The 20,987-nt window shown below is 47.3% G+C and overlaps 1 protein-coding gene across 1 annotated transcript in view; it reads right to left on the bottom strand.

Moving 5' to 3' along the window:
• LOC133359534 (uncharacterized) overlaps positions 1–15,098 on the bottom strand; it is a 159,405-nt gene extending 144,307 nt beyond the window's left edge. The window contains exons 1-6 of the mRNA XM_061577961.1: positions 14,906–15,098; positions 13,608–13,951; positions 12,708–12,939; positions 10,086–10,167; positions 9,418–9,585; positions 5,475–5,789 (exon numbers count right to left, since the gene is read on the bottom strand). Coding sequence (XP_061433945.1) covers positions 5,475–5,789; positions 9,418–9,585; positions 10,086–10,167; positions 12,708–12,939; positions 13,608–13,717 — 907 coding nt within the window. The 5' untranslated portion in view covers positions 13,718–13,951; positions 14,906–15,098. The remainder of the gene's footprint in view (positions 1–5,474; positions 5,790–9,417; positions 9,586–10,085; positions 10,168–12,707; positions 12,940–13,607; positions 13,952–14,905) is intronic.
• Between the last annotated feature and the right edge of the window lie 5,889 nt (positions 15,099–20,987).

The raw sequence follows: 20,987 nt of genomic DNA, 5'->3' as shown, positions 1-20,987 counted from the left end.
TTCGGTAAAGTCACGTAGAAGGGAAGTAATAAAATAATAAAAATAAATATTACTTCCCTTCTTTCGGTAAAGTCACGTAGATATAAAATAAAATAAATCACGACGTTTCGGACGCAACACAACTCCGATTAATGATATGCACTGTCCTTGAAATTGATTGGTCCACACCCGAGACAGCTTTCCTTAGAGCCTAGTCTCGTGCGCCTTTTGGCGTCATCTGGTCCAACACCAAGACCTCGTTGCCAATGGGGGGGATGGGGTTACGTTCCTGGCACGAGTGAACTCCACATGCGCCCCGCGTCTCTCCCTCCCTCTGTGCAGCTCCAGGTTCGACTCGGCAGGGGGCACCGTCTCGGGATTTGTGATTGGAGGCTACGTGAGGCGGGCGGGTGAATGAATGAAAGCAGGGCCGTATTACTCATTCACCCACCCTCCCACTCACTCATTTATCCAATCACCCACTCACTCATTCACCTACCCACCCACTCACCCATACACTCACTCACTAAGCGAGTGGTGCACCACTTATTTATAAAGTGTGAAGGAACACCGTATTTTCTTGGTTATATCATCTAGAGATTTTTTTTAAGTCCAATGAGTTAAGGTCGTATGATCAACGCGCTACGGTGGCTAGGAGATGTTAACTCATTCGCCTGGCATACATGAGGTCGTGGGTTATGTTGAATATATAGTAAAAATGTGATGAAATAATAACATAATAAAAATGTACAATTATTTAAAATATGTTAACGTGTCTAATTTGGTGTAATTAACTAAAAATGTCTGTTAAGTGTAATGAATTATTAATGTGTGTATCTGATTGTGTGCATGTGATTATGTGTGTATTCATTATTGCCTCTAGTTGTCTAGGGGTATGTGTCACCAATCGTGATACATCAATGATTCTCACTTGAACATTTATGATTCTCGCTTTAACAATTCTAATTCTCAATGATTCTCACTTTAACATTCATGATTCTCGCTTTAACAATTCTAATTCTCGCTTTAACGTTTATGATTCTCGCCTTAACAATGACGTGTGTAATTACGTCAGGTCTCGGGATTCAGATCTCGCCGCAGGAGACGGTTCTTCATTACGACAATGATGCATGAGTTTAGCAAAGAATCACTCGGAAACCTGTTTTTAATTCTAAGCAACTTTAATATCAACTTACTCTAATATGCAGAACTCTTATCAACAGTAATTAATAGCAACGATAGTATCCATGCAAATATACCTACTCATCAATCCGTATTAAATGACAAAAAACTAGTATTGGCTAATATTCACGATCACGTGATAAAAACAATAGGCAGACCCTAAAATAGAAATATGCGTACAGAATGCGTGTCCGAAAAAATGCGTATCAAATGGTTATAAGCATCAACAATCGGATCTCCCGATCACGTGATCAAACAACTCTGATGATGATAATGCACGCCTATTGGCGTCATCTGGTCCAACACCAATGGAGACTAGGCTCTAAGAAAAGCTGTCTCGGTTGTGGACCAATCAACTTCAAGGACAGTGCATATCATCATTATCAGAGTTGTTTCTTTTTGTTTGCATTTTGACTGCTTGTGTTGTGGTTATTGCAAACATGACGCCTTGTATAAAGGTGTCAGTTTTTGTACCAGTTGAAAGGGTAAAAACCTACTACTATAACCTTCTAATCGCTATCGCCTTGGTGTTGGTTTGTTACTAGGAGCTTCTAGCTGCATAGGCCTCCCCCACTCGCCACTTGCCAATCGCCCAAGGACTTTGGGTGTGTAGTGTGGTGGTGCGATGGCACAGTTTCCCTGGAGGGTGCCAGTGCGTGAATTAATTTACATGCAGTGTCTGTTGCACACCAGCCTACTGCACGGGCTTAACCAGGAACCAAGCCACGGTCCAATGGCAAGGCAGAAAAGCAAGACAATTGGACGGCTTTTCCTAAAGTACCCAATATCCAGTGGCTCCTCCGCCATATGCCGTTGGCCATCTGGACCGTGGCTCATCCGCCCCACCGAGGTGGAGTGGATACACTTGTTGATATCCGCCCGGGATTTTATCAGGGTTTACTCCCTTAGCCTAAGTGGCTAACCAGTGCCCCGTTAGCCAGCGTGTTTCCAGGTTGCGTCCAGACAGGCCTTCATGGTTACCGAAACGGCCCAGGTGGTCGAACCACCCACCATACTTCGCCCTGTCCGGCAATCCTGTACTTCACCTGTTACCACCTCCCACGACGTGGACGAGGGGTTGTTTTTTAGGAGGTTCAGAATCGCGTAGTTTCTCTCGTTTATGACTGTGGTTCTCTTTGGCCTCTCCGTTCCGCCCGTGGTTCTCGCTCGCCTCGCTGATGAAGGAATCCATGTGCAGGTAGTCCGAGACGACGCCGTTGGACCGCGGCATCTCGTGGACCTGCGGCGGTTCATCATTTGGCGGCGGCAGTGGTGGGTGGGTTGGTTGGTGGTTGGTGGTGGTGGTGGGTGGTGGGTTGGTGGTTGGTGGTGGTGGTGGGTTGGTGGTTGGTGGTGGTGGTGGGTGGGCTGATGGTGATGGTGGTAACAAACAACAAAATGTCCGATGAGCTATAAAGCTTTGTCAAATAAAAATATGGGTTTTTTTGTAACCATCTTTGCAATACAACAGGAGTTGTGTTAAGATGTTCAAACACAAAATAGACGACATTTCTTCTTTTGCAAGGAATCAAGTTACTAGTGGCATTAACCACACACACGGTGCTTGTGGTGAACATGCAAACAACATGGCTCTTGATAATTGTTTTTTTACCCATTTATCTGGCAACAAAACTGACACCTTTTTTTACGAGGAGTCATGTTTGCATTATGACTTCAGGTATTGTGGTCTATGCAAACATGACTCCTCGTAAAAAAAGGTGTCAGTTTTGTTGCCAGATAAAAGGGTAAAAAAACAATTATCTTATTTTTTACTGGCAAATGAGGTACCAATGGTGTAACATGGCTCTTATAATAATAATAACAACAAAAATAATGTTGGATGGCATTGTCTTTGAAACTGATTGGTCTATACCAGAGACAGCAGCCTTTTTATGGTCGAGTCTCACCTGATGACGGAGACTTGTGTTGCCTCCGAAACGTCGTGATTTTATTGTTTTATTTTGATTAATTTTAATGTAATTTTTTACCTGCGTGACTTTACCGAAAGAACTAAGAGTACAGCAGCCAAATACTCTAAATCCATAGAGATACATCGAGACACAGACCCATATATATGCACAGAGACCCATATTCATACACAGAGACCCATATAGATACACAGAGACCCATATATATATATAGACCCATAACAGGACCCTGCGGGGTGGGCTGGTAGGAATAATACTTAGTACCGGTACAGGGATATCGACCGGGTATAGAGGAGTTAAAGAAAAAAATACTGTATTCTAGTGTAACGTTAATTAAAAGTGTTTGTTTTGACAAGAAACGCTGTGAGATTTAAAGACCCCCCAACACCACCCTCAACACCACCCCTCCCACCACCCCTCCCACCAGCCCTCACCTACCCCACCACCACCCAACCCCACCACCACCACCCCACCACCCCCCACCACCACCTTCTGCACTAGGCCTCGCGAAGCCTGCCGCACTAGGCCTCGCGAAGCCTGCCGCACTAGGCCTCGCGCCGTGCTTTTCGTGCACAAATAAGGCGATTAAATGTATCTCGTCTCTGTGTTAATAAATGTTTCTTGTCTCTGTGTTAAAAAAACGTGCTGCGTTTCAGTAAAGTATTTTTTTTTAAAACGTGCTGCGTTTCAGTAAAGTAATTTTGAAGCGAAGTTTAAAGTTTTGCCGTGATGCGCCGGAAGCGACGGCCATCTTGTTTAATTCACAGATCGCAGGGGGAGCGGGCGGCCATCTTGTCGGACAGGGTCATGCCAAGTGTTTGCAGTAGGGGGCGATGTTGATACACGGACGGACGGACGGACAGTCGGACGGACACATTAATCTATTGGTGGTCTGGTCCACTTCGTTCCTACCAGTATAATAGATACATATAGACCCATATAGATACACAGAGACCCATATAGATACACAAAGACCCATATAGATACACCGAGACCCATATATATATAGACCCATATATTAGATACATATAGACCCATATAGATACACAGAAATCCATATAGATACAAAGAGACCCATAGAACAAAATAAACTCACCAGTAATGGCAGGGACCCGAGTATGTCGTTTAGGATCAATCTGCATGATTTGCTGTTCATCTTGATCCAATGCAGTCGAGTCGGGCTGATTAGGGTGACCAGGCTTCCCGTCTGGAGGTTGAACGAGAGAAAATAACTAAAATAAAATGACTACAGGCAAAATATATGCAGCCCTGATTTTGCCCATTCACTCCACTGAGGATGTTTGTCATAATTAATTTTTTATTCAAAATTTAACTAAACTACTTTTTTTTTTACCAGGTAAGACCACACTCTTGTTGAGCAATGACCTGACCATCACGAATGATAGTGGCTCAACGAAGTGGGCTTATCACGTGGAAATTTATAGCAGCCAATTACTCTTTAACGCGATATGAAATGTGAAGGAATGAAAACCGGAGGACTTGGAGAGAAATCCACGCAGTGACCACCACGGGGAGAGATAGAGAGACACAAACTCCCAATATACAGCAGGCGGCAGGGTTGGCATTGTACCCACGACGTCCTGCATACCAGGCGAGGTAGTTAACATTGTGCCACTGGGATTGTCTTTGTACTGTTCGCCTATTGGCATTCTCTGGTCTACTAACACACTGCTAGGTGTGCAGAGACAAGGCCATACAGAAGACTGTCTTTCGTGTTGTAGGCGAATCACTTTGAAAGACAATGCCATACATTATTATCGGAACGTGTTTGCATGTTTTTCCGCAAGTATGATGTGTTTGTGAGTTAATGTATTACTTTAGGATACCTTTCAAAATGCATCAAAAGTCTGCATTATATCTTAACACCACCTCTTGTTTTTATTATTGCCAGACATGGTTGTGTATATAAAGTCACACCTATTCTTAAACTTTCATCCGTTATTTTTGTATTTTTCAAGCTTCAAAACAAACAAACCACGCGAAACAACTCGGCTGTTCGATGTGACAGGATTTGTTTTGTTCACTCACCAGGGCGATGTTTCGCGCACATGTGCCTCTTAGCAATGAGGGTACCCGAGTTTTGGTTCCACGACTGTGGCAGCGCTGTCTGCCATCTCTGGTGTAGAGGCCAATGAGTTCCAAACACTACAATGCGTGTTACTATTACGATTATTATTGTCAAAGCAGTGTTTGCTTGCATTGTCATTGTACTTGTTCTCTAGACTAACATGGGTGCAGAGACAAGGCCCTGAACAAGGCTGTCTCTGGTGTAGGCCAATGAGTTCCAAACACAACAAATCCGTAACATCAGTAGTATTTGTTGAAATCAAAGCAGCAGCCGTGTATCGTTTTGCATTGCTTTACCACAAGCGTGATGTGTGGTCGACAAACAGGCTGAGATCCACTCCGTCAGCTGGGGGTAGTCCTCCTGTAGGCTTTCGAGAGCCCTCCAGAGCTTGAGGCACTCGTCCCTGTCAATGAACTCGTCAATCAGAAAGTTGGCGCGCTCCACTTTCCCCGTGATGTCGCGGGCCCCGTGGTATTTGCCACGAGAGATCAAATCATTGCTGTCCAAGTAGTCGAGCAGGTACGTGGGGTCCCTGCCAATCCACTTCTTCAGTTCCGGCCTCTTCCCTTTGATCAGCTTGGCAGCCTTCGACTCATCCATGTCTCGAACCTCTGGTGAGTCATGGAGGAGACGCCAAGCGACAGTAAATACTGGTGTGCTGCTCTGTCTCTCTTATCTCTGTGTGTATGTATATATAGTGGAAGATTCTGGCAAAAGTAACCCCTTACCTCTGTGGTGGTGTTGAATGCTAACACTGTGGTGGATGTGAGCAATGCCTTGGAGGGAAGGCCAATTCCTATCGGCTATACCCGTCATGGCACTTGTAGCCATCACAGAGGCCAAATGGGTGCTCTGGATGGGTGCGAGAGGCTGGTAACCCCTTCACCTTCAATTCAACGACCACTAAACTACGTGCAAAATATCGAACTAAGCTTGAGCCAGAGGATCTGCGGGGACAGGTATCTACGACTTCTCCTGGCCAAACCCCACTTGGCAGAACCAGGAACTGAAACCATACCCTCGGGGTTCCTCCACAAACGACGACAAACCACCATGGCTGGCCATGGCGAGATATTCAGGAGGTCCGATGGATCAGCTTTGGCTCCAGTCACCATGAGAGGTGGACAGTCCCCTACTTGGGGCAGGAGACTGCCAAACAACAAGGAGTGACTCTTCTTCTGAATAAAAGAATGAATGTAGCGGCGAGGTTGGAAAGCTGTAAGTCCCAGGCAAATGTGGGCTCTCCTTTCCATCAACAAGAGACCAGAAAGTATTGGTGGTGATTGCTTATGCCCCCCTGAAGAAGAATATCAGTGGAGGGATGCAGGCAAGGCTGATGAATCAGATGCCTTTTATGATCTCCTGTCACAGATGTGAGCAAAAGTGGCCCCTCAGGATAGAGTCATCCTGTTAGATGATTTAATGCCCGAGTGTGTCATGATGCTGGTAGCTGGGCTGGAGACCAGATCAGCTCAATAATAATGGTAGTAGGCTGCTAGACTTCTGTGTATCCCATGGGCTTGTAATTAACAATACACCATTCCAGCATCAGCACATCCACAGAAAACAACGTATCCATGCTGAGTCCAAGAAAGAACATCTGCTACACTATGTAGTGATAGAAAAGTGGATGTGGGGCTATGCCCCTGACACCAGGACCTACCATGGAGCTGATTTTCTCACCGATCATCAGCTTGTCATCTGTAAGATGTGCCTGCCATTCTTCCACTCCGCAGGTGGGTGTCCAGTAGTGTATAGTAGTGTATACTAGTATATAGTAGTGCAGCGTATAGAATTGGCATGTTCTGTTTACGTGACAACCCTTACTAGTTGGCTATGTCAGATGGTGGCGGGTTTTAACGACACATTTATATATTTACACGATCTAACCCAAAAACCTCTATTATGGGTGTGTTGTGCCATACCAAGGCACTGTGGGTCTTCTTATGGTCACCACCCTCGCGGGCCGATAGGGGGCGTCCGAGAGAGTGAGCGGGATGTGTGGTGGTAGACCTGGGGTAACCCCCCCCCCCCCCGGTAGAGAACCCAGAACCCCAAGGGGTGGGGGCTGGGGGCTAGGGGCCAACGGTTCATTTCCGACCCCTCCAGAAACTTCTAGAACGTTCTGGGAAAGGTGTGGTTAGGGGCGGGGTAAGCCCCAACCGGTGTATAAAAGCCGGCCCTCTCAACGGGGCCGGCAGTGTTCATCCCCTCAAGACCAGAGGTCCCAACCGGGTACCCGATACCCGTACCCTACCCGATACCCGGCTACCCATACCCGGCCGGGTACGGGTACCCGTTTGCGACCCTGGTGCGGCCGGGTACGGGTACGGGTATGGGTAGACCGTGAGTCACTGGTGAGTAACCGTTTGTCACTCATTTCCCATCTTGTCTCTTCTCACAATTCAAGTTCCTAGAATCAACCCACCCGCGCCTGCAACATGGCTTCATCCCAGAGGTCGCAATCAGGTACCCGATACCCGTACCCTACCCGTACCCGGCCGGGTATGGGTAGGGTACGGGTACGGCCGGGTACGGCCGGGTACGGGTACGGGTACCCGTTTGTGACCCTGGTGCGGCCAGGTACGGGTACGGGTAAGGAATCAAAACCCGTTTGCAACCTCTGCTCAAAACTAGACCAGCACCCTGGGTCCAACAACCGAGGCTCTTGTGAGAGCCGGGTTGCAGCGGTCCAGTGGTGGGACCCGTACCCTGGCTAGGTCGGGTCAGCATAGCCTCCCCTGAGGACCCGTGAGAGCGTAGCCTGGAGTGTGTAGGGCCCGCTAGAAGGGAGGCTGTACCTCCCTTCGGTTAACGGGTGATGGGGCCGTACCCAGTAGTGTTACAGGGGCCATAACTGTAAGTGTTACGGCTATTGCTATTGTTATCGTTTATTGTAATAAACGCGTTGCCTCCAAAATAGAAGTCTCGTTCCACGTGTATACCCACAACAGGTGTATAGTAGTGTAGTGTATAGTAGTGTAGTGTATAGTAGTGTAGTGTATAGTAGTGTAGTGTATAGTAGTGTAGTGTATAGTAGTGTAGTGTATAGTAGTGTAGTGTATAGTAGTATAGTGTATAGTAGTGTAGTGTATAGTAGTGTAGTGTATAGTAGTGTAGTGTATAGTAGTGTAGTGTATAGTAGTATAGTGTATAGTAGTATAGTGTATAGTAGTGTATAGTATTGTAGTGTAGTGCATAGTAGTGTCGTGTATACTGTACAGTATAGTAGTGTCGTGTATACTGTACAGTATTGTAGTGTAGTGTATAGCGGTATATAGTAGTGTAGTGTATAGTAGTGTAGTGTAATGTGTGGTTAATCCTGCCACCACCCAACACAGCCAATTAGTAAAGTTTACAACGTAAACAGAATGTGCCAATTCGTTACTAGTACAGCACTAACCGATGTGTTTCAGAGTAAATCCACAACATTTACAATCTGAGTACGACTTTTCACAAGTAATTACAACTATCTTCATCAGGCGACATCCAGATTTGTGGAGAAATCCTCATCCTTCGTTCTTTAATCACCCCCCCTCACTTTGCTCAAGAAGGGTTCACAAGTGATGCCATCACATCAACCCTTATATTTAAGGAACGAAACTGGAGGATTTCTCTACAAATCTGCGGTCGCCTGATGAACCTGGTTGTAATTACTGGCAAAACGTCTTAGATTGTAAATGTTGTGGATTTGCTCTACAACACAACCGGTGTGCTGTACTAGTGCACTACACTATACACTACACTACTATACACTACACTATACACTAATGCTGCACTAGTGACTAATCAGCACGTTCTGTTTACGTGGTAACTTTACTAATTGGCTGTGTTGGGTGGTGGCGGGTTTAACGACACATATATTTAAGCAATCTAACCCAAACAAACCTCTATTATGCAAGGCCCACTGAACTATGTCGCTCATTTTCAGATGCCACCTGGTCACAAATGATAGCTCAACGAAGTGGCTTATTATCATCATTATTGGGTGGACGTTTATAGCAGTTGCCAAATCTTCTAAACACCTGGTGATGTTAATGAAAAATGTGGAGGGAAAAACCGGAGGTGGACCCGGAGAAAAATCCACGCGACTTCGGGGAGACACGCAGACTCCAAACATACAGCAGGCATCAGGGTCGGGATTGAACCCATGACACCTCCTGTATACCAGGCGAGATAATTAACATGTCGTAGGCATTGTACACGCGTGTTACACGCGAGTGGTTGAACGCCACTCACGGCCATCTTTCGGATTATTCAGACGATGTCCGTTGGGGTCGGCCGCTCCACTTTGGCCTCCATCGGGACCATCGGGCTGCGTCGTGGTTTGCGATTCCCTTTGATCCGCGTCGGACTCTGAGGCTGACGGCTTTCTGTCCAGCGGACGTCCAGCGGAGCCGGAGGCATCTTGACGTCGGCCAGAGGTGGGAGTGATGGATCGAGGTGGGTCGGAAAAGGAAAATGCAACATGTCAAAGTCAAGGTGGGTGCGCCACTGCAGAGGAGGAGGCTCGTGAAGGACGCTGCTGCTGCTGGGGCCGTGCCAGGCTAGGTGCATGGTTGAGGATAGTTACTTTGGGTTTGGTGGGTGGAGAAGTTGGGAGGGCATTCGGATAAAACACAGCGAGTTGACACAGTAGGGGGCACAGCTGATGGTGGTAATGCATTTGCGAGTAGACAATTGAGTTGGACCTCGGAGAGGTCCTCGAGACCGGTTCAGATATATCCATCAACGGAGTGGGCTGTGAGCAGGCAGGAACCCAGGTCACCCGGTCGCCGGGGTGGGTCGCGCAGTGTGCTGACCATTGCCCCACCGCTCCCCACGCCGAAAGCACCACGAGCAACCACCATCAGCACAGACCGTGACCCTCCACCCCACACACAGTGACCGCCCCCACACACACTCACCGAGTGCTGTAGCCGAGTGCTGCGGTTGCCTCTGCCTCTCTGCAGCTGCTGAGGGCTGCAACTCTCCTCCGGTCTGCGTGCACTGTGTAACAAAACATACATATTTTTCAATCTTAATTTTAGAACTTTTCGTGACTGCAGGAATTATTATTTGGTTCTTTCGGTTAAGTCACGTCTAAAGATAAAATAATAAATTAAATAATAGCATATTACGACGTTTCGATTTTATCTTTAAATGTTACTTAACCGAAAGAACCAAATAATAATACATATTTTTGTCCCCGGGTAGTAAGTGTGATTTTCTAATTGCTTATGCATCAAAAGTACAGAAAGTGGCTATTATTCCCCACAAACTTTGCTTTTGTGACCAGGACACAAAAGCAAAGTAAATCATCCACTCCATTAATAGTTATCAACGATATTTCTCGTAATCCAAAACACACGAAAATGTGCTTTTTAAGGAGATGTAACGTTATTGGGCAGTATCTCTTTATAACTACCAATACATGTTAACCATTAAGAAAAGTGTTCGTGAATAAGTAAAGTTTGCTCAAAGCACTGTCATAGAGTCGAGATGTAAATATAGGTGGTGCAGTTCTGTGAACCCTGAGTCCTGAGCTGGGTTCACGGTCACGGGTAACATTAATGGTTCATGATATCTGAATCAGTCTCTCAGCTCCTCCTCTCGAGCAACCCACACTGACCAGCACGGTGTGGGGAGGCCTACATCCAGCAGTGGATTGATAAATGGCTGCAAATTGTTATTCAGTATTTGTGTAATGCGAGCGTAAATGGGGTCGCTGCTGGGCTCTGGCCCAATCACACGGACCAGGGTATTGGGGGGCGTTTGGGAGGGGCCGCCGTTCACCTCGGCTCCAATGGGAAGCGAGGTGAATGGGGGTGGAGCCAGCAGGGCAGTATGGGAAGGCCGGATCTGACGATCCGGAAGGGGAGGAGTCAGGGTCACGTGGGAGAGAGGATATAGAGGAGAGCCCGGAAGAGATTGGGGTCAGTTGTTGGAGTGAAGAAGCGGGACCACGTTGGGTGGCCGCTGCGCCATCAGCCACGTGGCTGATGGGGCTTCGGCACACCGTCGGCCAGCGGTGTGCGGAGCGGGGAGGAGCGGAGCGACTGACGGGAGAGTGCGTGTGGGGTGCACGCGAGGAGGAGCTAACGGAGGAGCGTGCGCGGCACGCGAGAGGAGCATGCGCGGCACGCGAGAGGAGACGCTGGTCCCTTGTCAGGACCAGCGGGGTGTGAGGAAGAGTGGAGGAGCTGAGGAGGAAGCGCGTGCGAGGTGCGCGCCAGACAACGCTGGTCCGTGGAGGAGACCAGCGGGGTGCGGAGAAAGAAGCTGAATAAAAGACCAACGGAGACCAGCAGTGCCTGACGGAGTTTTTTTTATTACATTTGTATCATATGTTAACGCCCAACTGATAATTCCATAAAACGAATATATAAGGAAGCACTATCTTTGAAAGAGCGAAAATAAATAATGGAGGTCATTGTATGTGAGGCTGGTCAGGAAGTTCAGTTTTAAAACTCAAGAGCAGAAACTGAAGTTGGTTGTCAACAAAAAACCTACTCCAGTACTCACACTAAAAGCCATTTTTTTTACAAACCCTATGGGGAGTGGCAATGCCGAGTGGCTAATGGAACATGTTCTGGAGCATAGTCGAGGTTGCAAGAGGCTGAAATAGATAACACTGGTCAACACACTTTTTCTGGCATAAGGTATTCCAACGGTTTCAAGGTAATTTTGGGGTGCTGATTCCAAATCTGGCATCAGTTTTTGTCTATCACATCAGGTTTTTGAGATATCAAATATTGCATTTTCAATAAAAACTGCGGAAGATATTAAATGAATGTGGATATCTACAATAAATGATATTATAAACACACTATCCTAAAAATACAGCACCATATTTTAACACTAAAGCAGTCACTGACTCGCAACAACTTGCAATCATAAGTGACGGAGTTAATTTCGGGTAAAATCAATGAAAATGGGGTATACCGATAGCATAAAAATGAGATGTGATAGAGCAAATCTGAGGATCAGATTTGGAATCGGCACCCTGAAATTAGTCTAGAACAGCTGCAAAAGTCCAGGCCAGAATTTTTTTTTGTTGACCAGTGTAATGGTCACTACCCTGGTTTGTCATGTTTTCTTCTGAATAAACTAAGGGGGTAATGAATAGGACTCCCCCTGCCTTACCCAGCAAGTAATGACCATCCACATGCTGGTTCTTGGCCCCAAAAAGCAGCTGTGCTTCATGGCGGGAGATGGGGGGGGCAGTGATGACATTTGTTTGGGTAGGCGAAACACTAAGTAAGGGCTGCATTGTTTTCTTTGTCACTGTGTTGGTAAAACGGTGGGGCAGTGTTTATCTCACTGCACTCGATGACCTTAGTTAGATTCACAGCCATGGATAATATCAGTGGAGCATGGTTGGTGACCGATCTAACATCCATTAACGACGTGGCATGCGAATGACTTCATCCAGCAGTGGATTGACAGAGGGCTGTGAATTGTTGGGAATGTGTTGACTATATTAAAAGCTGAAATACAGCATTAAATATAGTGACCTCCCCCCCCCCCCACGACACACTCACTCTCACCGGGTCCTTTCGCCGCGTGCTGTGGTTGCCTCCGCTTCTCTGCTGCAGCTGCTGCTGCTCCTGCTGCAGATGCTGCTCCTGCTGCTCCTGCAGCTGCTGCTGCTGCCGCAGCTGCTGCTGCTCCTGCCGCAGCTGCTGCAGCTTCTGCTCCTGCAGCTGCTGCTTCTGCTCCTGCCACAGCGTCTTCCGCTTATTCAGCAACAGCTGCTGCTGCCTGCAGCTCTCCTCCGGTCTGCGTGCAATGTGTAACAAAAAAGTTTTTTGTCCCTGGGTAGTAAGTGTTATTTTCTAATTGCGTATGCCTCAAAAGTACAGAAAATGGCTATCATTCCCCACAAACTTTACTTTTGTGACGAGGACATTGATATTTTGAAATGTACCTATTTTCAATAAGAAAACGGGTGAATGTGTCATTCCTTCACGTAAAGTCCTAGACGCAAAAGCAAAGTCTGCGGGGAATAATAGCCATTTTCTATACTTTTTAGGCATACGCAACTACTCTTTGGTTCTTTCGGTAAAGTCACGTATAAAAATAAAATAATAAAATAAATACTAGCATACGACGTTTCGATTGCAACACAAGCAATCATCATCAGGTATAAATGAAATAGAAACACAAATCTAGTATACTTAGAAATGGAATGTAATACAACAGAGAGTCGGATAACATAACAGTCAACACCCTACCTGGTTGATTACGTTCTTCCTGAGAATGCAGGAATACTTTTTAGGCATACGCAACAAAACAAATAACACTTAGTACCCAGGGATAAATATCGTGTTACATATTGTTATCACAGCGGGGGGCTGCTGCTGCTGTTGCCACTGCCGGGTCTGGCCACAGCCACCTCGACCCCGACCCCCACGAAGCCGGCCACTGCCCCCGCTCCGTAACAAGACCTGTCGAAGGAGAACACCTCCACGTCGTACTTCAGCGGCGAGTCGCACAGAGAGTAGTAGTCGATTAAACGGCGCGAATGGAGCCCCGCGGTCTCAACGTCGATGCGCATCACGTCTAAATGGTGCCTGCGGAGGAAGAGTGACGAGCGGGCAGCCAAAGTGGCCGTGAAGGAATACGGTCACGCCAGATGAGCCCGGCTGCTGCTGTTGGTGCTGAAGCTGTTGTTGTTGTTGATGGACGCGGGGATTGGGATGGGAATGGGTTGAGACGGTGGCACTTGCTGCTGCCTGTCGTCTCCTCGGAGGGTCCACTCTGTGATCCACCGCAGGTACCTCTGCTGATCCTGCGCGCCGTGACAGAGGGGTTTTTTGACAGGAGGCGAATTGTGCTAATTAAAACAAAACAAAAACACAGAGTAATGTCTTTTTTTTAAAGCAAACCGAGTTGTCTTCTTTGTCATCTGCTATCATTAAACCATTGTCGCCGTCCTTGCACCTGTGATGTTGGGGCATTGTCAGGTGGAGAAACCGGTCTGCTTGGCTAGCGGGCGTCTATCACGAGTGATTCCGGGCTTCGGTGTGACCATGGCGAGTGGCCGCTGCCGCTACTTGTTATTGTGATTGTGACATTTAGCGGCAAGCGGCGGGAACAGTGGGGAGGGCGAGCTTACTCGGGGCTGCACGCCAGCTGTCACGCCGTGGCCGGTAGCCAAACCCAACAACGTTCCTCCACTCGCACCATCAACCCCTCACCTCCAGCACCCGAACTCCAACAACCCCTGCAGCCACTCGCTCCCCTCTGCACGAACCCTGCAGGTCGCAGCCCTCGATCCTCTCAGAACCACTGGCCCAAAACCAAGCCCCCTTAGGATCCCAGTCTCAGATCCCCAGCACTCTAGACCCTCAGTTCCAGCCTAAAACCTAAACCCCAAGACCCCCTGTGAGCAAACGAATGCAGTCCTAGCCCACACCAACGACTGTCAGGCGGTTCAGTGCCAAATCGCTGCATGTTAAAACTAAATCCTTCTTTTAAATTATCAAGGTAAGAACCATTGAACTTTAGCGTTAGGGTTTTTTGTTTGTTTTCGAAGCAAACCCGGCTTATCATGTGGAAATGTACAGCAGCCGAATGCTGATTATAATCAGTAACTGGCTGCATAGCAAAAAAAATTCTACTAAACGTGCACTTGTCTTAAATAAGAGACCAAGTGCAATCTTACACTCAAATTTCCTTGTGCAACCGGACACATGTTTTCTTTTTATGCCAATAAGTGAATGTAGATTACAGTATTAATTACCTGCATACAAAACAATCCGAGGTCTCTTCTTCGTCTTCCGACTTAGAACATTGCGCCCAAACGCCTTACGAAAAAATGCAATACCAAAATAACAGCAATGGAGTCTACGTGCAAAGTATGCACTCGACAGTAACACTGCAGTATTTGAAACGAGCTTCTGTGTCCGTTCCGCTTGCAGGAGATGATGACAATGCTCGCCAGGCAGGACAATGACAACGATCGGTGTCACGGTCTGATATAGTGGCTGTCATCAAGTGACGTATGGGCACGCCAGCCACAGACTTCCTCCACTCGATTGCTGCCCAAACACCCTCCACCAACCATAAACCAACCCTGACCTATCGACCCACCCCAACCCCTCTGTCCTTTCCTCGACACTTCTCAATAAACTAAGCGACCTCCCATAAGTCCACACTTAAGTACAAGTCATAACACTAACAAACATTCAAGGACGTGTCGCGCGGTTCACGGAATTGCTGCGTGCAGCTTGGGTGTGATCACAACATTTGCACAGCCTACTTTTTCAGGAAGAGAATTATGTAATTCTTGACCCCACAAAAACAAGTGTGTATACATGTGTAGTGCTCGAACCGACACGACAGCTTCTTGTCTTTCCTCATCACTTTATTTCGCGTATTTCGCTCAACACTCCCCCATCCAACATCGCTCAACGTTTCTCCCGCTAACACCGATCCACAGTTCTCCTCCGCTCGCTCTCCGCTCGCTCGCCGCGTTCCGCCGGCCTCGCTCGCTCCCCTTCACTCCTCCGTCGACTCTCCTCTTCGCTCTCTCCACCACAGTTTGGCTGCTCTTTATCAGCTCCGCCGTCCCACTCTGTCGTAACTACATCAGCTTCTCTTGCCACACTCCAGCCGCTTCCTACTGGCTTCGTCGTCTCACTGCTACCCTACGCTTCTCCACTGCTACTCTACGCTTCTCCGCTGCTACCCTACGCTTCTCCACTGCTACCCTACGCTTCTCCACTGCTACCCTACACTTCTCCACTGCTACTCTACGCTTCTCCACTGCTACCCTACACCTCTCCACTGATACTCTGTACTTCTCCACTGCTACCCTACACTTCTCCACTGCTACCCTACGCTTCTCCACTGCTACCCTATGCTTCTCCACTCCTACCCTATACTGTTACTAGCTCTGCTGCTCCGACTCTCCATCATCGGTCTCCTCTCAGGCGCGAACTCCCATCTCCTCTGAAAAACCCCTGTCTTTATCCCCGAACCAATTAATTCCCAATTAATCAGGGGCATCCCCCGCGACGCCACTCGCCTCCAGCCCCCGCTGCCACGTGGCATGCGTTTCCAGACACTGAGGCGCCATTCTCCGACAACAACACCCTCTCGGCCAATCAGCGCCCTGCACCCTTAATTACTCCCTGCCACCTGCTACCATCCTCAGACATCACGCCACCTCCTTTGGGACAACAACGACCAGCCAATCAGCGCCCTGTGTCCTCATTTGCTCTCACTGTACACTGCGTGCGCGCACACCGACTTTAACGTTTGACGCGTATCTCAAACACTACACATATATCTACGTTGTACTTTTGATAGATTTAGTAAATGTCACGTCACCAACGAGGTTCTACGGGTTTTTTACAAAGCCGTCGGCTGTGTGGTTTCGTTATTTGACTTGCCAACGTCATTTTAAAGTCGTTAAACTCTTGATATTTCATTATGGGACCTCCTTTGCCAGTACCAAAATATAAGAATAGGTTTTCCCATTTTTGGTTTTGGCAAAGGAGGTCCCATGATGTAGCTGCTCACCCCGAGCTCTCATTACTCTGATAGTGCGTTGTCTTTGGGCTGTGTACGCCTTTTGGCGTCCTCTGGTCTAACACCGTTTGAGACGAGGCTCATATAAAGGATTTAAAAAACAAACTCTGAATCGTCGGCGTGACAGCGCACTAGACGTCAATGTTTTGGGTGTTCAGTCACTTGACTTGCCAAAGTAATTTTAAAGTCGTCAAACTATTTACGTTGTTTTGACAAAGTCCTAAAAAACAAACTCTGAATCGGCGTGACAGCGCACTAGACGTCAATGTTTTGGGTGTTCAGTCACTTTACGCTATCACTACAACTGTGATTGGTTTATTGAGGGGAAAACCCGAGCGGACGGTGACATTCATTGTACCGCTATCGCACGCACAAAATCCCCAAGCCTATACAGAACGAATTGTTAAGCAAGCAGCCTTGCCCTTCCACTTTGCCATTTACGAGATGTATTCAGTAAGTGAACGAAAATAACAAGTACGGGGTTGTTTACAGACTTGCTGCAACGTGTCAATGTTCAAAGTTCTATACAACTGAAACAGTGTTTAGCACTTCCAGTAATTGGAACACTTTAACTCGTAACCTCGCAATGTTTTGCTCTTAGAAATTTGCAACAAAGGGTTTTTAGAAAGATCCCCTTACTGCACATGCGGGGGGATGGGGGGGGGACTCAAGTTGTTTGTTTAAATGGTCGACCTTATTCGGGCGTGGGGGAGCAGGGCTGGGATGTGTAGGGCAAGGCTGGGCAAGCACGGTGATTCATATTCTTTGGGTCTTTCGGTAAAGTCACGTAGACGGTTCAAAGAAAATAACAAAAAGACTACTTTGAACCATCTACGTGACTTTACCGAAAGAATATGAATCACCGTACCTGCTCAGCGTTACGCTACCCATCCCAGCCCTGCTCCCCCACGCCCGAAAAAGGTCGACCATTTAATTCCGGCAGTCACGAAAATTTAGGCACGGTGATGTCCGCAGGCTCAGTTCTGTTGAGTGCTGTAACCTACAGGATGCTACCAGACGCTGGATGTTGTTTTGGGTGCTGCCCAGAGGCATGATGGATTCTGCCAGAAGGATTATACCCGGTAGGCTGGTTGCTCTACCGACTGGGTGCTGTTGGGATCTTACACAAGCTGGATAATGATCAGAGGCTGGTTGATGCTGGGTGCTATCTAACAAGCTGGGTGCTGCGCAAACACTGGATGCTGCTGGGAGCTATTGAGTTGTGGAAAGAGGCTGGGTGCTGTGCATAAGCTGGATATTGCCCAAAGGCTACGTGCTATTTACCAAGTTCGGTGCTGCTCAAAGACTGGGTGCTTTCAGAGTCCGGGTGCTACGAGGTGCTTTTGAGTCGTAGCAAGAGGCTGGGTGCTATTGAATGGTGGCAAGAATCTGGGTGCTCTAGACAAGCTGGGTATGTATTGCCCAGAGGCCTGGGTGGTGCAAGGTGCTATCTATCAAATTGGGTGCTACTGGAAGCTATTGCGTGGTGGCAGGGAGGCTGGAAGCTGTCCACAAAACAGGGTGGACAGCTGCCCAGAGGCAGGAGGTGCTGCCCAGAGGCTGGGGGTCCTGCCCTGAAGTTGGAGAATGCTGTCCAGAGGCTGGGGGTGCTTAATTGACCAGTGAGCAGAGTTTCTATATTTAATAGTGGTTTGTGAATCTACATTTTATGACATTGCAATCACAACTCAGGGGAGGTCATCTCCAGCAGTAGTTTGTCACAGCGCTGTAAAATTAGTGCAGGTTACTCATTAACATGAACGAGTTTCATTGAATTGTTTTAAATTAATAACGGGACGTTATAAAAATATACGGAGAACTCAATAGGGCATTTAAGAGCTTTCCTTGTTCAACTAAACTGCCTGTGGAGAGACGGTAAACAGAGCAATGCCTGCTGCGAGTCTGGCTGACACGAGGGTGTCTCACTGGGAAACTAAAAGCGCAACATGTGTAGTGCCAAAAGAGGGGAGGGGCTGCTGGGGGCTCTGGGACCCTAGACAGATAAGCCCTCGGCGCCAGGCGCTAGGATCCCAGGCACCCCAGACAGTTAAGCCCCTTGGCGCCACCAACGGGGGGGCTGTGTGTGCTCTGTGGGGTATCTGGGGGCACACACAACCCCACCCCTCGTTGGGGACGAGGCATAAAAGGGCAGCTCCCTGGCCGATCGGGGCCAGTCGCAGCTCAAGACCCAAGACCCGCTAGCCAGCCAGCTTAGGACCCTGGAGCCCCTCGTCCCGCTTGTCCTTGTAAGGGCCGGGACGCTGTGAGGGCCAGTGGTGGGACTCTGGGACTCCCGGCTCTACGTCCTTGTAAGGGCGAGTTCCGAGGAAGCCAGAGTCTAGACCCGCACCTTGGCTGGGTCGGGTCAGGTAGCCTCCCCTAGGGTAATTGTAGCCGGAGGACCCCAGAACGTAGCCAGAGTAGTGTATCTAGGCTGTGTACCTAAGCTGTGTACCTAGGCTGTAACAGAGCATCAGGACTGTTGGAGTGTTGTATTGTAATAAAGAAGTTACCTCTACAAGTGTCTCCGGAATCCATTACACATGGAATGTGAACAGTGAGTCCTGGTTTACCGGCGACATAATAGAGTATGTACATACATACGTTAATCAGAACCGCTGCTTCCAGAACTACTTTTCAGTAAACCACATGCATATGTCGCTTTGCACAGTTAGAGTGTAGCTATATATGATTTGGTTCTTTCGGTAAAGTCACGTAGATAGAGAAAAATAATAATAATAATAATAAAGTTAATAAAATAAAAATTAAAAATTAAAACCACGACGTTTTGATCACAACACAAGCGATCGTCCTCCTGAAGACGATCACAAGTTTCAAATATTATATTTTTTCCCAGGCAAAGCAGGGTACTTCCTGCTAGTGTTAAATAAATGCGGGAAACGAACAACAAAAACAACATCAATAACATCATCAACATCATTTAAAAAATCAACACCATCATCAATAACATCATCATCAATAACATCAACAGCATCATCAACAACAGCAGAGTTTTAAGAAACGCACCCAGGCAAAGAAACATCGGTGGACACTTTCTTAACTTCGGTTGTCCGAACATATATATACATAGACCCGAAAAAGAGACCCATATAGATATACAGAGACCCACGTAGAGACACAGAGATCCATATAGAGACACAGAGACCCAGAGACACAGCGGCCCATATAGATAGATAGATACCCATGTAGAGACACAATAGCAAAGGTTCTTCCTTCAGTATTTGTGCGGCAATAAGAAATGTGAAGCTGGTAAATGAGCGAAGACCTTAGGTCAGATTTGTTCTTCGAAACAGTGAGGAGATCCAGCAGGTAGTCTGATGATTTTTTTTTAAGTACATCGTGAATAAATAAGATCTGATGCACAATCTGTCGATCATTAAGAGATGTAGAGTTTGACCCAATGTAGAGATCGCAGTGGTATATGGGCAGTTCAATGCAAATCTTAAGGCCGAGTGATACATTGAGTCAAGCTTCTTCAGTACAGTACTGGGTGCTGATTTATATACGATGTCACAGTAATTAAGTAGATGCATTATGGTAGCTTTTATCAATTCAAAACGGAACATAGGGGGGAAGAAGTGCTTGTGTCGATACAGAAAAACAATTATATTTTTTGTCTTTTTACCAATATAATCAATGTGATCTTCAAAATTCTGTTTGGAATCAAGGATGACCCCAATACACTTATAGATCTTGACTTGCTCTATTTGATAATAATTTAAGCTATGTAATTGGGGGAAAATAACTTCCTGTGGAGGGGGAGTTTGTTCCAGTGTAAGGGGACAAGCAGAGAGGAGGAGCGAAAGCCACATTGGGCGAAAGGTGGAAGAGGGACATCGAAAAGATAGGTGGCTTGTGACCTGAGCGGGCAGGATGGGACATATATCAGGAAATGAGAAAAGACAGGTAAGGAGGGTAGGGGGGTGAGCAATTTAAAGAGGCAGCGGTGATGGATAGGAAGCCGGTGAAGTTATTGAAGGAGAGGGGAGCAATGGGTGGATACCAGAGGTGGGACAAAGTCATTGTTATGCAAGTCCAAGTCGAGTCTGAAGTCATCAAATTCATGACTCGAGTCTGACTCGAGTCCAAGTCACATGACTCGAGTCCACACCTCAGAGGTGGGACAAAGTCATTGTTATGCAAGTCCAAGTCGAGTCTGAAGTCATCAAATTCATGACTCGGGTCTGACTCGAGTCCAAGTCACATGACTCGAGTCCACACCTCTGGTGGATACACTTGGTATCCGCCCGGGATTTTATCAGGGTTTA

This window comes from Lethenteron reissneri, chromosome 65 (genome assembly GCF_015708825.2).
Source record: "Lethenteron reissneri isolate LAM-NWPU_2019-01 chromosome 65, ASM1570882v1, whole genome shotgun sequence".
Classification (NCBI taxonomy): domain Eukaryota; kingdom Metazoa; phylum Chordata; class Hyperoartia; order Petromyzontiformes; family Petromyzontidae; genus Lethenteron; species Lethenteron reissneri.
The sequence above is the reverse complement of the archived record's forward strand: the minus strand, read 5'-3'. Positions and strand labels throughout refer to the sequence as shown.